This window comes from Bos indicus x Bos taurus, chromosome 11 (assembly GCF_003369695.1).
Source record: "Bos indicus x Bos taurus breed Angus x Brahman F1 hybrid chromosome 11, Bos_hybrid_MaternalHap_v2.0, whole genome shotgun sequence".
In the NCBI taxonomy this organism is placed as follows: Eukaryota; Metazoa; Chordata; class Mammalia; order Artiodactyla; family Bovidae; genus Bos; species Bos indicus x Bos taurus.
Genome location: NC_040086.1, coordinates 105,782,052 through 105,798,145, shown reverse-complemented (window position 1 = coordinate 105,798,145; position 16,094 = coordinate 105,782,052). Strand labels below are relative to the sequence as shown.

Here is a 16,094-nt window from a genome sequence, read left to right as displayed (position 1 = left end):
TGGTGGTGGGGGCACCGAGGGGCGGTGCAGACCCCGCAGGACCAAGGAACACACACAGCTGCCCGGCACCCGCTGCCAGAACGCACCGTGGGAAAGCCCGCCCCACAGGCCTCCCTTACACCCCAAAGTTTGCGACTGGACTGCATCTCGGGTCAACAAAGCTGTCTGGGCACTGGCCCTGCCCCAGCACAGAACCAGCAGACACCTCTGGCCCCCGGGCTCGGAGCCTGATCCGAGGGGCAAAGAAGGCTGTGATCTCAGCCTGAGGCCCAGCTGCAGGTAGGCCCTCCAGCCGGCACAGCCCCTGCTGGGGTCCAGGCGCCCCCAGAAGAGAAAGGCAGCAAGTCCCCAGGGAGGAGAGGGCTTCTCACACAGACCAGTGCCAGCTCAGTCCCCCGGCTCCACACACAGGGCCTCGGTCCCCGTCCACAGGGAAAACACCCTGCTTGGACTGTCTGCAAAATGCAAGTTCTGGACAAATGTCTGAAAGCGTCTTTCTGAATGATTTCTTTTTTGTTTTTATTTTATTTTTTAACTTTACAACATTGTATTGGTTTTGCCATATATCGACATGAATCTATCTAAATGATTTCTGTGTATAAAAGGCAAAGCATTCAAGCTGCTTCCTGAGTTAGAAGGTGAGGTTTGGGACCAGAGGTTCTGTAGAAGCCGGCGTGCCCAGTAGGAGGGGGACAAGCCCAGCTCTGCCATCTCCAGCCTCCCCGCGCCCGTCCCCTGCCTCCCCGCGTCTGACTCCAGCGTCACCGCATCCGGAGATCCACTCCCAGCCTCTGGGGCGCTGGACACACACAGACGCCCCCACACACATGCACAGGGACACACCCCCCATGAGGGCTGCCTGGGGAGGGGCGGCCGCATCCTCCTCCAGGGACGGGGTGCTGCAGGCCCACCTGCTCGGAGGCGGCTCAGCGCTGGGCCTGCCCGCTGGTCCCCAGGGCTGCGTGGGAACAAGCGCGCGTGACACTCGCAGGAAGCGTGGGTGTCTCGCAGAAACCAGCTGAAACATGATACCATGATAAAGCCTCATTTAAAGTACTTCTTTTTTTTTTTTATTGATTTCATTGAAAACAGAACAAGAAATGGTCTGAGCCAAAAGACTGCTCTTAGAACTGTCAAAAACATTTTAACAGAAAAAATAAACATGACTGCATTATGAATGTTTTAGAAGAGTTGCACAAAAAAACCCACTGTTACTGCACTAATTACAGTATTTAAAAAAGTATATGCCAAAAAAAAGTATATGACCTGGCAGGCCATCACTCAAAAGGTGACGGCAATTTTATTCACACAAGACTAACGTTTTAAAAAAAGCTTTTCCTGCGTTTTATTCTAAAATCACTTTGTTCTCTTTATACAGTTGATAGTTTATTTTCACATGGTGAGTAGAAACCACACCAGAATCAGCACCGTTGTCTGTGTTTTTGTGTTTATTTTTTGTTTGTCCTAATGTCCAATAATGGTAGAAAATAAACCAGTTTATTCATCATCATAGCATGTGGCTTAGAAATCAATAGGACGTGCGGTGCTCCGGGGCCATGGCCGTCCTGCGCCCCAAACCGCATCCTCGGAAAGAAGCACGTGAGAGGTCTGGTGTATAGGACTAGATATAGGATTTCTTTAAAAAGCAAACCCACGTTTTCTCCAAAGTCAGCAGTGGCTCGGCCCTGACCTCGCAGGGGCGGTGGGCACGGGGTCTGTGCCGCCCAGAGCCAGCACCGGCCATGCGGGCCGCGGCGGGCCACACGGAGAGTCCGGGCCGACAGGACGCAGCCCCCAGCCCGACGGTGAGCCGGGAGCGACGACACGCGAGGGGAGACGAGAAACGTGGAGCAGAAAGACCTCCGTCGGGAACTCACAGCGAGGCCGGCAAGGAGCCCAGGCGTCCCCGCGCAGCCGGGCCCCGCCCCCGCGGCCCTGGGCAGGCCAGCCGGTCTCCTGCACGCCTCCGCGTCCTCCCCAAACCACAGCGAACGGCGTCCACTTGGGCGCCGGGCGGCGCTCTCATAGCGGGTCGGCGGGCGAGGAGCTGGTGTCGGGCAGCCCGTCCTCCTGGGCACCGGCCTGCCGCTGGGCCAGCGCGGCCCCGGAGTGCCGGCACTTGGGGGAGCCGCAGCGGCAGCTGAACAGCTTGCCCTTGATGTCCCAGAAGCGCTGCCCATAGTCGAAGCTGCGGAGAGAGAGCCGGGGTCTGGGCCTGCGCCCCCGGGGCCGCCCCCCACCCGCCCCCGCCCGGGCACCTACCCCAGCTGCTCCCCGGCCTCAATCAGGCGGGTGCTGAAGAAGGCGATCCGCGGGAAGCGCAGGTCCTGGTGGGACATGAACACACGCACGGGCACCAGATTGGGCTCGCAGTGGTGGTTGATGAAGCGGCTGACGTTGCCATAGAAACGCGCGTCGATGCAGTACAGCTCTCCGTCCTGGGGGAGAGACGCGACGCGCTGAGCATCGGGGGCAGGCGCGGGTGCCGCCCCTGCCCCCCCACCCAGCCCCGGGGCTCCCACTCGGTGAAAACGAGCACAGACCTGGGGTTCACGTGGACGGCTCCGCAGACACCCAGAGAGGGGTCGGGGTCCATGGGGACCACGAGGCAGCATAGCCCCTCAGGGACCCAGTGACGGAGGGGGAGGAACACCACCCGAGAGGCAGGGCCAAGGGGCACTGGGCAGAGGGACAGACAGACAGGGAGACAGGGGGAAAGAGACGGGGGGACAGGGCAGAGGGACGTGGGGACGGGGAAAGAGGGTGGGGGGACGGGTAAAGAGGGACGGGGGGACAGGGGGGAGAGGGCAGGGGGCTGCCAGGTCCCTCCTGAGGGGACTTAGCCAACAGCAGCCTTCAGGGCGGTGGTGACCCCGTGGGCAGACAGTGGCCAGGACCCAGGCCTGACCTGACCCTGAGAAGAGGTCTGGCCTCACTGCTGAGCCCTGAGAAAGCCGCGTTTCCCCTGTAAAGACCCAGAAGGCAAGAGCGACGCTGCCCCGGGGACGGCCACGTGGCAAGGGCCCCCGGGGAGGGGCAGGGGCCCCGAGCACCGCCGTGTCTGCGGGCCCTGACCTCCCACAGCGGGTGCGGGCCACAACTGGGACAATTCTCCCCCCTTTCCTGTGGCTTTGTCCACAGAGGCAACAGACGGGAATCCTTGCGGGAAGGAAGCTTCCTGAGCTAAACCAGAGGCTCCGGGGCCACAGAAGGGGTCCTCACCCCAGGTGTGGGAGGAAGCAGCGCGGGCTCCGCAGACGCGGCATCCACGCCGGGACACGAGGCGGCCAGGCCCACCTGAGTCTGCAGGACCTGGGCGGTCCCCAGGGACGCAGGACTCCTTGGGGACAAGCGGGGGTTCCTCTGCCCACCGGTCCCCAGTTCCAGCCCCGACACCCCCCACGCTTCCCACAAGCGTCCTGGGCGCTTGACCGCCCGTCCTGAAGGCCAGACTGCACGTCGGGTCCTGTAAATTCCCTCCACAAGAACCACCGTGGCCCTCCTGCAACAAACATTGCTCAGGTCTTTAAAACACGCCTTTTCAGATGAATGTATTGCTCTGCTCTTTCAAAGCGTCTCTGATCAAAAACCACCCACACCTGGTTCTGCAGCACAAACGTGGTGGGGAGGGAGCCTGTGCCCACTTGAACCCCTTGCATCACAGCTCTGAGGTGCTGGGTGTGGGCACCCAGGGAGCCAGGTGATGTGGGCAGAGGACAGGTGGGTGGACGCTTGGAAGGTTCCAGAACAGCAAGGAGATGGGCAGATCCGCAGCACGAGGACCAGTGTTGTGACCCAGGAAACACCTGGATAGCAAGGCCAGAAAGTGCCCTGCTGCCTCGGACGACGGGGAGTGGGGTGGCGGTGGGTGTCCAGCAGGGGCAGGCATCCTGTACACCAGAGCTCCAGAACGCAGGCGCCCAGCGGGGCGGGCACTCCACACCAGCATTCGGGGACGCAGGCGCCCAGCGGGGCGGGCACTCTGAACGCCAGTGCTCGGGGACGCATGTGCCCAGCGGGGCGGGCACTCTGAACGTCAGTGCTCGGGGACACAGGCGCCCAGCAGGGCGGGCATTCTGTACACCAGCACTCCAGGATGCAGGCACCCAGCAGGGCGGGCACTCTGAATGCCAGTGCTTGGGGTCTCGGGCCTGAGCTGGAGCAGCGGGGGCTGTGGGTGCATCCGTGCCCTGTCACATGCCCAGAATGAATGTGTCATAGGACCAAACACCCGGGCCCACACGAGCTAGGCGGAACAAGGAAGAGACCTCCGGGCGTGAGCATGGAGGGCCTGCAGGGCAGCCAGTCTCTCTGAGGGGCGCTCTGCCAGGAGCCACTGGGGCACCCAGATAGGCCCTCCTCCCATCTCCCGACAGTGACCACACACCCGCCTGCCAAGTGCTGTGACAATCAGACCAGCAGCCTGGTCAGCAGAGACAGAAGCAGCAGCAGACAGAGAACCCCAGGGGGTCGAGCTCCTGGCTGTGCCGTGAGCCAGGTGGCCAGGCTGGGCTCACCGCAGGGGCAGCTGAGCCAGACTCAGAGGGGGCAGCTGCACCTCAGTCCCCACAATGCAACCACGCACTCCCAGAAGAGGGAGCCTACGCCCTGATGCCCTTCAGGCAGGTTTGGAACCCGAACTAAAACTAATCAGGATCAGGCGGTGACAGGCAAGCAGGATGAAGACCAGGAGGAACCCCTGACGCCAGACAGACCACAGGGACCCCAGACACAGACCCACCACAGGGACTCCAGACAGCGGACGGACCACAGGCAGGTGGGGGTGGTGCCCGGAAGTCATGCTGGGGCACGCGTGAGCCACTGCAGGCGACCATCGCAGCTAAGACGCACCGAGGAAGCGGTGTGAGAGTACAACCCAGGTGTGATGGCCCACAAAGTGGAAGCACCCTCTGTATTACTCCAGCAAGTACGGGAGAGACTGCAGCAGCAGCAGGATTTCAACAGATGCAGAAAAGCACTGAATACAACCTCTAGCCAATCACATGACTCCTGGTGAACTTGCAGCAGAGCCCTGAGCACCCACAGCCCATGGGAGCCTGGGGTCTAAAAGCTTCCTTCATCCACGGCGGGAACAGTGACCCAGCCGGGAGGGGACCGTCTACTGATGAGGAGACCGTGTCCATTCAGCAGGGCGCTCGGAAGACACAGCCACGCTGGGCGGGCGTGAGAGCGAGTGCCTGGCTTCACCCGGACCCACAGAGCGGGGCTCAGAGGCTCAGGCTACCGAGAAGGACCAAGCACTTGAGGGGCCCTGCTGGCAGCACCTGTGCGCTCCAGCAAGTTCCCAGGTCAGCCTTGACGAACCAAGGAGCAACTCGAGCCAGGGCAAGGCAGAGGGCAGCTGCGCCAGATCAGAAACCCCTGGAAACCAGGGCCCAGAGACGAGAAGCTGGAGTCCAGCGACCCCGCCAGCCCGAGAGGGAGCCAGGACACGGAGGACCGCCCTCCGGTCATGCGCGTGATCCTCGGTGCACAAGGAAGCTCGTTCCGCGCACGGGGCCTCCACCCTTGCTGAGAGGCGGGCTCAGGCTACAGAGCTGCATCCCAGCCCCACGCTCAGTAGGCTGGCAGGACAGGCAAAGGGCCTCTGGGCCCGGTGACCCCACTGCACACGCCTGAGCCCAGCAGAAGCGCCAGCACCAGCCAGGGCAGCCGAGCCTCCGCACCGCCCGACCCTGCCTGTGGGCACCGCCACACCACAGTCCCACTGGCGCCACGCCCTACCCCTAGGGCTGCATTACCTTGTTGTCAAGATCAAAGAGATAAGAGTCTTCTTCCCGCACATCAGCTTCCGAGTCAGAGATAAGCTCCCCAACGTACCTGTGGGTCAGGGCAGGGCGGTGAGAACATGGCACCAGAGGACCTGAAGGAGCCCCACGCGAGGACGACCCGCTGTGGCTCAACAAGGACTGAGCCTGGGCCTCAGGATACGACACAGAAACCCTGTGACCAGGGGTCCAAAGTGATCATCCCCAGGAATCATGAGACCCTGACAGACCTTCTGAAACGAGCTCCAAGCTGGGGAGGAAGTGCAGGCCAAAGAGCAGATGGAGCAGGGGCTGCCCGCTGCATGTGCCACATGGTCAGCCTGGGCAGCCCCGCCTGGAGAGTCTGGGCCACAACAGCAGTAGACTCTCCTGGCGCCCCTCCCCGATGCTGCCCCACCCCCGAGACCGCAGGGGCAAGGCCCGGGAGATGCCCCCCCACGCACCCCGTGACCACGGGGGCAGGGCCAGAGAGATGCCCCCCCATCCACCCCGAGACCGCAGGGGCAGGGCCCGGGAGATGCACCCCCACCCACCCCGTGACCACGGGGGCAGGGCCAGAGAGATGCCCCCCCATCCACCCCGAGACCACAGGGGCAAGGCCCGGGAGATGCCCCCCCACGCACCCCGTGACCACGGGGGCAGGGCCAGAGAGATGCCCCCCCATCCACCCCGAGACCGCAGGGGCAGGGCCCGGGAGATGCACCCCCACCCACCCCGAGACCGCAGGGGCAGGGCCCGGGAGATGCCCCCCTACCCACCCCAAGACCGTGGGGGCAGGGCCTGGGAGAACAGCACTCACTTACTCGCAAACAAAGGTGCCCAGTGGGATGTCCTGCAGGGACCGGACGCCCCAGCCCATGTTCTGTGTCCGATAGAGCTGCAGCCTCGCCCTGGAAAACATGGGTACGTCCCAGGTCACTCCACTCACAAGTGACACGCGAGGTTCAGGAGTAAAGGACAGAGAAGACCACCTTCGTGTCTGGAGACGCTTCAGCGCCGGGTGAGGGAGCAACAGAGGCTCCGAGCGACCCCAGGCCCCGCCGCACCGCCCTTCACGCCCTCAGGACGCAGGGGACCTCAGCCCCGCCCGCTCGCCCTGTGACCCCAGCACCCACCACGGGACCAGGCTGGCCAAGCCTCAGCTGTGACAAGGACCAGGCGGGTGAGCAGCCTGCTGGCCCCGACTGGAATGCAGCTAGGCGCGGGCGGCGTGCCGACGGCAAGGCTGAGCTGACCTCTGAGGGGCAGCGGGGACCCTCCCAGCCCCGAGAGTCAGGGCATCCGCCTACTGTCTGTGTTCCAGGGCCCTCGAGGGAGACGGGTATGTCTGTCCCCTCCCCAAGGACTTCCAGCCACACACAAGGACACAGAAGCGTGGGCTGCTCACAAGGTGCAGCCAAGTTACTTACTGTTAACAGGCCCCAAAACACTGAGCTCATTACGAAAATCTGCCCTTATGATCTTAGACTTTTCAACTCTCGAGCATTTCACAGAAAAAGCTCCATGACCACAGGCCCACAGTCTGGCTCTGGGTGGTCAGCAGACCAAACACACACATATCTAAGCGACAACAGGCGTTACACCCGACAGCACCTCCACGACACCCAGGGTGCAGCGCCAGGGGACCCAAGTGTGCACACAGCTCAAACTCGCGAGCCTGGACGGGCGGCTCATGGGAGGCCTGGCTCTTGCCTTCAGGCTGTGTGACCTGAACCCACATCTGAGCAGGGGGGCGACACGGCTTCTGCTCTTTACATCAGCGTGTAACACAGGCCGCGGCGCCAAAGAACACGCACATACACACGCACACAGGCGCACGTGCGCGCACACATACACACGCACACACACACATACACGGCTTCTGCTCTTTACATCAACCCGAAACACAGGCCAAGGCGCCAAGGAACATGCACGCACACGCTAAACACACGTTCTCCCATCTGTGGACACACGGGGCGCCCCTGAACTGCCCGGGGCCCAGCCCTGCGCCCTTGGCTGCTGCAGGGGCTCACCTGAGGCCATTCTGCACCACGCGGTTGCGGCACGTCCTCCAGCAGGAGCAGGCGTGGTTGCACTCGAACAGCAGGGGCGGCTCTGCCATGTTGAACTCTGGCAGCAGCCGGCCGTCCTGGGGCAGACACGAGAAGCAGTCGCCACCCACAGCAAGGCCTCCACAGACGAGCACGCCCCCAGAACACTGGCTTCCGCCCGGGAGGACAGGGAAGGCCAGGGGAAGCCTCTGGCCAGGAGTCCACGTGGCTGGTTCTCCTGGTCCCTGCCTGGCCCCCCTGCCCACCTTCCCGGCACCCTCTCAGCCTCCCGAGGCCCGTGCAGCCTGCCCTGTGGCCTCCTGCCAGGACCGCCAGCCCACACCTCCTGCCCCTCTGCAAATCCCCATTCTGGAGGGAGCCAGCATGCCATGAGCTGCTGGGCTACACCAGGCAGAGTCTGGGGCCCTGGCAACTTCAGAGACCATTCTGAGAGGTCTTCCCTAATGACGACCCTGTGCCAGCAGCCTCCATGTGGGGCCTATGTGCCCTCCCCACCCAGGACACCCCACTCCTGCCCCCAAACCAAAGTCGGGGGGTTCCTGCCTCAGCAGCGCCCTCCCAGCCCCACAGCTGCCTCCAGCCAGGCTGGGGATGCCGCCCTGGCCCCAGCCGCGCCACCCCCTGCCCCGCCAGGACACAGGCTCCACCCTGCCCTAGGCCCTGGCTTCCGGTCGGCACCATCTGAACCCCCGTCCCCAGCCCGCGGACTCACCTTGTCGTACCAGCAGCGCATGCTGAGCTGGCCACACATGCAGTTGCTGGAGGAGCAGTCGTCGATGCACACGCAGTACTGCGGGGAGAGTGTGTCAGACGGAGCCCCATCCCGCAGCCCCAGGCTGTTCCCAGCCCCAGGGACCGTCCTCAGGACCCAGGGCCTGCAGCCTCCCCCAAGGGAGGTGGAGAGGACACCAGGGCCCCCACATGGGGCTTGCAGGAGAGGGGGAGGGCTGGGGGCCTGGGCACACGGGCCCAAGAGCGCAGGGAAGCGGGGCCGACGCTGGGGGAGTGGCCACAGCCGAGCCAGCAGAGCCAATGGCAGCCCGAGCCTGGGCCCGAGCCTCCTGCCACCCAGCAACCCCTCCCACCACCCAGCAACTGCCCGGACCAGGGCCCCCTGCTGACCTGCAGGTGGGTGATGTTCCTATCGATGTTCATGGGGGACGTCACACAGTTCTGAGACACGTACTTGTAGTTGCTGGGGCACGGCTCGCCGTCCACACCATTGACGCAGGGGATGGGGATCCGCTCGTAGCCCCGAGCAATGTCCCTGCCGCAGGGGGCGCACGTCAGCTCTGGGCAAGCCCAGCTCCCTCCCGCGCCAGTGCCGCTCGCCCGGGCTGGTCCCAGCCGCTTCTCGCTCCTCACCTGCTCACCGTCTTCTCCACCGGGGTGGGCCTGTCAGGGGCCGCGTCCCGCAGCGCCTGGCTCACCTGCAGGGCGCTCCACACCTGTGAGTTGAGGCTGGCGCACTGCAGGGGAGTCTCCCCCTCCTTGTTCTTCAGAGTGACATCCGAGTCCCGGGACAGGAAGAGGCTACACGGACAGCAAGTGCACAGGACACTCAGCCCTTCTGTCCCAGACTCAAGGACGAGACGCACGCAGCACGCCCACCCGTGAAAACAGGACCCGCCGTGCACTTCAAGACGGCACAGCCCGCAGACGGACGCCTCCAGCCACCATGCAGACGCAGCCGCCTCCCCACGAGCACGGTCCTTCGCAGGACGAGCACGGAAACTAGGGACAGCTCTCAACTTTGCTCAGCTCTTCCGTTCAAGGGCCCTCGGGATGAAAGGACAGCGACGCCTCTTGGCCACAAGCTCAGTCAGCACGTGGCAGGCGATGCCGTGGCCTGACCCAGGGAGGGGCCGACATGGCGCCAGAGCTCGGCGCCCCCCAGGGACCCCATCCGAGAGGGCGCAGGCCCCGCAGCAGGGGCACCCCTCATCCCAGGCCCCCGTGCAGGGAGGACGGGGCTGCACGGCCCTGAGCTTCCGCCTGGAGCAGAGCAAAGGCTCTGGCAAGTGGGGCTCCCAGTAGCCCGTGTGCCCTCGTGAGGGTGCCGCTCCCGTGGCCCCGAGCTGGGAGCCACCAGGACGGCGGATTTTCACCGCAATCCTCCCGAGCTACACTGACCACAGGCCTGACGGGAGAGGCCCGTCCACCGCAGGAAGTCCCCAGCGCCCCGGAGCCACTCACACGACACAGGCGTAGCGGTCCTCCCGGGCCGCGATGTGCAGGGGCGAGTCCCCGTGGATGTTCACCGCGTGCAGGTCGCACCTGGCGGCCAGCAGGATCTCAGCGATGTCCACACAGCCTGAGAAGGCCGCCCAGTGCAGGCAGATGTTTTCCTCCTGAGCGGGGGACACGGGGGTGAGCCCCAGGGCCCTGCGGCCACCCAAAAAGGCTTCCTGCCATTCTGTCTTGTTTTTATTAAAACGTACGTCGATATAGTGCAGAGTAGGTTAAAACAGAAAACATCCTCCTGAATTGGGCTACACCCTGCACGACATGCCATCAAGGGCCAATTTACCTGCTTTTTGAAATTACATTCCTTTTGAAACACAGTTATGACTGTAGGATAGAGTGATGCTTGTATAAGATTTGAAAAAGGCAAATCTGATTAATTAAAACTTTATTTCACAAAAGACTAAAAACTCTACACAATGGAGTATTACTCAGCCATTAAAAAGAATACATTTGAATCAGTTCTAATGAGGTGGATGACACTGGAGCCTATTATACAGAGTGAAGTAACCCAGAAGGAAAAACATAAATACAGTATACTAACACATATATATGGAATTTAGAAAGATGGTAACAATAACCCAGTGTACGAGACAGCAAAAGAGACACTGATGTATAGAACAGTCTTATGGACTCTGTGGGAGAGGGAGAGGGTGGGAAGATTTGGGAGAATGACATTGAAACATGTAAAATATCATGTAAGAAACGAGATGCCAGTCCAGGTTCGATGCACGATACTGGATGCTTGGGGCTAGTGCACTGGGACGACCCAGAGGGATGGTAGGGGAGGGAGGAGGGAGGAGGGTTCAGGTTGGGAAATACATGTATACCTGTGGCGGATTCATTTTGATATTTGGCAAAACTAATACAATTATGTAAAGTTTAAAAATAAAGTTAAATTAAATTTTTTAAAAAAAAGAAAAATAAATAAATAAAAACAACTGAAAATTAAAAAAAAAAACTCCAAATGAGGCAAAGAAAAATTTTGAAGTACCTGTGCCATATGTAAAATACACAATTTATCACATATAGATTATACATGTGATATAATCTACCATGTTGAGTCTGTTAGAAGACTACAATCTTAAAAAAAACACAAATGTGAAAAGGAAAGGTAAATAAAAAACAACATAGGGTAACAATGAGGAGCAAACCTAAAAGTCAAGACAACGTCTAAATGAGAACCACAGAACATCCGACCTGCTGCACGTGGGCCCAGGCACAGAGAGCCGGCCACAGAGGCCCGAGCAGGCTCCCAGAGCAGGGCGCCCCGGCCCCGGCTGCGCCCCGGCCCCGCCTCCCTTGCAGACTCGCCCAGCGATGCTCCCGCTGCCCTTTCTGGCCACTGGCCTCAGGGCTGTGGCCTCCGCTCTCTGCTGTGTGGGCGGAGGGCGCAGCACATCCTGGAGGCCGGGCCCTGCCCCCCAGCGCCCGCCCCACAGCTTGGGCGCCCTAGGCCTCCGGCTCAGCCGCCTCAAGAGGACAGCTGTGGAGCAGGAGCTGAGGCCGGGCCTGCCCGCCTCGCTGAGTCCACAGAGGAAGCGAAGCGCCGACCCACTGTCGGTCCCAGGTTCCTCTCCCCACGTCGCTCTCAGAGGCCCCAGCCCCAGGGTCTACCCGCCGCACACCTGTGGGCTCCTCAGTGAATCGGAGCCGCCCAGGGGCCTATAGCGCCCACGACCTTATCAGCAGAACTGAGCCTGTCCCAGCTCCGAGGCCTGTGGTCAGAGAAGGTGCCCGGGCCCTGCTACCTTACGACAGGTCCACACGTCTGGCGGGTGTTTAGTGAAGGAGGGGCAAGAGGGGCCACAACAGGTTTACCCCCACCCACACCTCGGTGGAAATGCGGCTGAACAGTTTTCAGGAGCTGGACATCAGGCAGTGAAGGGCTGCACCCAGAGCGGGGAGCGAAGTGGCCACTGGCTCACCGTCCGTCTCAGCTCCAGATCAGGCCGCCCCAGGCCAAGGCAGCTGGGGGTGAGGGCCAGCCGTGGGCTGAGAGGCCTCTGGAGGGCTGCACATTCCAAGCCCGGGCCTCCAGAAGGACATACCGGTGCACAAGGCTCAGTGCTGGCCCCACAGGGTAGGGATGACCAGCCTCAGCTGAGACCTGCTCGGACCACCTGACAAACTTAGAAAGCAAGGCCCCACGTGATCGGGCCATTCCCAGTAACACCGCTGCACTGGGAACGCGGCTAAAGACAGATTCCCAGCAGGGTGAGCTCATACGTCCTGCGTCGGGTCTCAGCTTACCACGGGCAAAGGCTCGGGAAACCAGACCCACGAGCAGCAAAGCCAACTAACTACCCAAAGCCAGAAACGGCACACGGGGCAGACCAGCAAGCTCAGAGAAGCTGGACAACTGCGTTCAGGAGACACGCCTCAGGAAGTACCGAGAAGGCCCTGCAGAGGGTTCCAAGCTGCGGCCACAGTGTGCGAGGGGAGAGCACGCTGGGCAGAACCGACGCACAGCACAGTGGAGGAGGCCAGTGAGCTCAACACAGCCCAAGACCAGCGAGGCACACGTCCAGGGTGAAAAATAATCACAGCAAATGAGAAGCGCTTCAGTGAGCACTGCGACAGATTCTCAAACACACGGAACCAGACCCTCCCCAAGGGGGGTGGGGCAGAGGCAGCTCTGGAAGAAGTGAGTGGGAAGCTTCCAGGTTGGTAAAGCCCCCTACAACAGACCCAGGGGGGTCCATGAACCCTGAATGCACACTTGCATGCACACACCACCAGGCACCTTGTAGTAAGATCACCAAATCCCGGTAACAAAGAGACAACCTTAAAAAACCCGAGAGTAGAGAGGCACGTGACACACGGAGAAACCAAGAACAGCCGCCAGCAAGGCCTTCCCGCTGGAGACAAGTGGAGCCAGGACTCAGGGAAGCGCTGAGACCAACCGCCATTGACAACTCTTCACCCAGAACACCTTTCAAAAGCGAGGGAAAGGACTCTGCAGGCATTAAGAAGCTGAGACTTCACCACCAGCCACCCAGCATGGCGGGAAATGCTGACGGACCTCAGACACACAGAAGGAAATGGCAATGGACACACGGGCCTGAGGGAGAGAGGACTCCGGGAGCTGCACACCAGGCTCATCGCCACAGCCTCTCCCAGAGCCCACCGCTGCCTAAACAAAATTTAGTAAAGTACATGAGAGGAAGAGCAGGAAGCTGGGGAGGGAGAAACGGAAGCGGCTCCTGGGAGGTTCTCCTCACAGGCCCTGAAGCGACGTTCGTCAGGAGGGCGAGGCCCAGCGCTCGGACAGGGCCCAGGCCCGGGGGGGCCAGCGCGGCCACAGGGCAGAGCCCATCGAGGAGGAAAGGCCGCTTCCTATGCACACAGCCCCAACAGTGAGACCCCCGCAAGCCAAGAAGAGAGCCCAACCCCACCTCCTACCCTGCACTAGCGTTAACACCCAACCTACAGAGTGTCTGGGTGGGACGGGGATTTCACATGTGATAAAGAACCCACCCGCCAACGCAGGCGACATAAGAGACGTAGGTTCCATCCCCGGCAAGGAAAGATCCCCTGGAGAAGGAAATGGCAACCCACTCCAAGATCTTTGCCTGGGAAATCACACGGACAGAGGAGCCTGGTGGGCTGTGGTCCACAGGGTCGCAGAGAGTCAACACAACTGAAGCAACTCAGCACACAGAGAAAATGACTGATAAACTGAACTGAGAGGGACAGAACATACTATCTGACAAAGGACTTCCACCTAGAACATACAGAAACTCTCCAAACTTGAGAGTAAGACAAACAATCCAGTAAAAAATGATCAAAAGACCTGAAACGAAAAGAAAGACCCAGCATGTTGAGGAGAGCGTGGAGCAGTCAGAGTCGCCCACCAGGAAACACTCCCCCTGCAGGGCTGGCAGCGTCCGAGAGAGGCCGCAGCCCCACCAGGAGCCTGGCTGCGGCCCATACGCAGGACGGACAAGCAGGCGGCTCCATTCAGCCAGAGAGGCAGCCAGGCCGGCACCCGGGCGGGACTGCAAGGAGCAAGGCTGAGAGGCCCACTCGGGAACAGAAGGCAGAAGCCTGGCTGTGTCCGGTTTGGGGGCTGGTTATGTATCCCAGACAGAGGAGCCTGGAAGGCTGCAGGCCATGGGGTCGCAAAGAGTCGGACACGACTGAGCGTCTTCACTTTCACGTCTGGTTAAGAAGAACCAGTTAAGTCTGCTAAAGACAGCTGGTTCTCAGGTATCTGGTATGTCTGGTTAAGAGCACTGGTTATGTCTGTGTATATTTTGTCTGTGTGGGTATTTCCAGTTAAAGGCGTATCTCTGGTCCTGGGGCCCAGCTCTGTGGAGCTGGCAGACGCCCCCAGCCAGCACTGCCCTTGGTGGGGGTTACTGCTCCCAGTCTCTGTGGGGAGGGTCTTCTTGCAAAGCAGCCACCGCTCCCATCCTGTCTTCACATGGTCCACTCGGGGCTCTGAGCAGAGAAGTGGGTGAGCCTTCCTGCCTTAGTCCATCATTAAAGCCATGAGCTTGTGGCCAGCTTCCTACTTACGGCTCTGGTAACTCTGCAAAGGTGGACACAGCTCCAGGAGTACAGCCCGTCCGTGTCCCGGGAACCCTGTCCCTCGCCTGGGAGGCAGCACACAGGTTCATGCCAGAACAGCCTCCCAGCTCTGCCAGCCCCACCACCCACTGCTCCTGGGACCCCCGAAGCCTTCCGGAGATCAGACTCCCCTTCAACTTCATCACAAGTGCCCGGTGCTGCCCGCAAGCAAACTGCCCCACCAACACACAGCCCAAGGCTATTTCCGGAGAGGCCGGTGCCTCAGCACCTCGGCCCAGGGGTGGCGTGCCTTGGCCCGCCATCCCCACCACACACACAGGAGTCAGTGTCTCTACACCTGTGGAAACACGGCTCCACCCAGGGCGGGTCTCAGGGCCTATGCCGCTTGGGTCACACCTAACTCCTGACCGACACAGGAGGCCGCGCTGGGTCAGCACACGCTGGCGACTGGATGGGAAGAGGTCAGGGCAGGCGCTAGAACGAGGCCTCCACGAAGTGCCTGCAGCCACCCTGCGTCCGCCCCTCCTCCAGGGCCTCTGCCGGGGAGACTCACGTTGTCCCGGATGTTGATGTCAGACCCCTTGGAGAGCAACAGCTTCACGAGGTCCACGTGCTTGTACTCAGTGGCCCAGATCATGGGCGTCCAGCCACCATCATCCTAGTTTCAAAGAAAAAGGAAAACCTGTCACAGCCCCTGGATGTGTAAGGAGACACAGAGCCACCACTCAGGACCTGAGAAGTGGCCCCGGGGAGGGGGCAGGAGTGGGGGCCCCAACCCGAGGCCCCGTCCTGCTAAAGGAAACCGAGGTTCACAGCACTGCCCGGGGACCCTGGTGAGTGCAGGCAGGCCACACACCTGCCCACCTGGTGATCCCAGGACAGACCACGCATGAGGCATGAACTACAGACACCAGATCAGGGACTGAGGAGGCCGTGAGGAACGCAGGGGGCAGAAGCCCACCCAGCTGACCCTGCCCACCAGCGAGGCCACGGTCCTGCCCAGCCCGCTGCCCCTCTACCTGCCCCCACCCCACTCGGCGGTCCTGGGGGTTTATTTAAACCAGGAGCGGCTCTGAGCCAACAAGGACCAAGTGGCCAAGTCCTCCCCTGGTGGCCAGAGGCTGAGGCCCTGCCAACACAACTTGCCACCTGCTCCAGGCGCCACGCCTTCCCGTGGACGCACTCGGCCTCCACGACTGGAGTGAGACGGTGCCCACAGGCCTGCCGCGGGGCTGGGGACACGGCAGGGCAGCACAGCCCAGCCTGCCGGGCGGGAGACGGACCTGAGCCAGGGAAGGGGGCCTGCAGGGGCACAAGCCGCACTGCGGGGAGCCGCGCCCACGGGCAGGGTCCCAGGGGTGGGAAGACGCCCCTGAGAGCTGGGAGGACCCTTCCCTGCACCCTCGCCTTCTCTCCCAGCCCCTCACAGGTCAGGAGACATACACGGGACCTGCTCTGTGCTGAGCACTGCAGG

At 61.5% G+C, this 16,094-nt stretch overlaps 1 protein-coding gene across 7 annotated transcripts in view; it reads right to left on the bottom strand.

The window, feature by feature from the left end:
• Nucleotides 1-1,047: 1,047 nt before the first annotated feature.
• The window catches only part of EHMT1 (euchromatic histone lysine methyltransferase 1), a 109,444-nt gene continuing 94,397 nt past the window's right edge, over nt 1,048-16,094 (bottom strand). For all 7 annotated transcript variants that reach the window (XM_027557020.1, XM_027557024.1, XM_027557026.1 and 4 more), the window contains 10 exons: nt 15,174-15,278; nt 10,037-10,191; nt 9,206-9,373; nt 8,963-9,107; nt 8,553-8,630; nt 7,802-7,917; nt 6,593-6,679; nt 5,763-5,841; nt 2,263-2,438; nt 1,048-2,188 (listed from right to left, as the gene is read on the bottom strand). In XM_027557020.1, the coding sequence (XP_027412821.1) occupies nt 2,023-2,188; nt 2,263-2,438; nt 5,763-5,841; nt 6,593-6,679; nt 7,802-7,917; nt 8,553-8,630; nt 8,963-9,107; nt 9,206-9,373; nt 10,037-10,191; nt 15,174-15,278 (1,275 nt within the window). In that variant the 3' untranslated portion in view covers nt 1,048-2,022. The remainder of the gene's footprint in view (nt 2,189-2,262; nt 2,439-5,762; nt 5,842-6,592; nt 6,680-7,801; nt 7,918-8,552; nt 8,631-8,962; nt 9,108-9,205; nt 9,374-10,036; nt 10,192-15,173; nt 15,279-16,094) is intronic.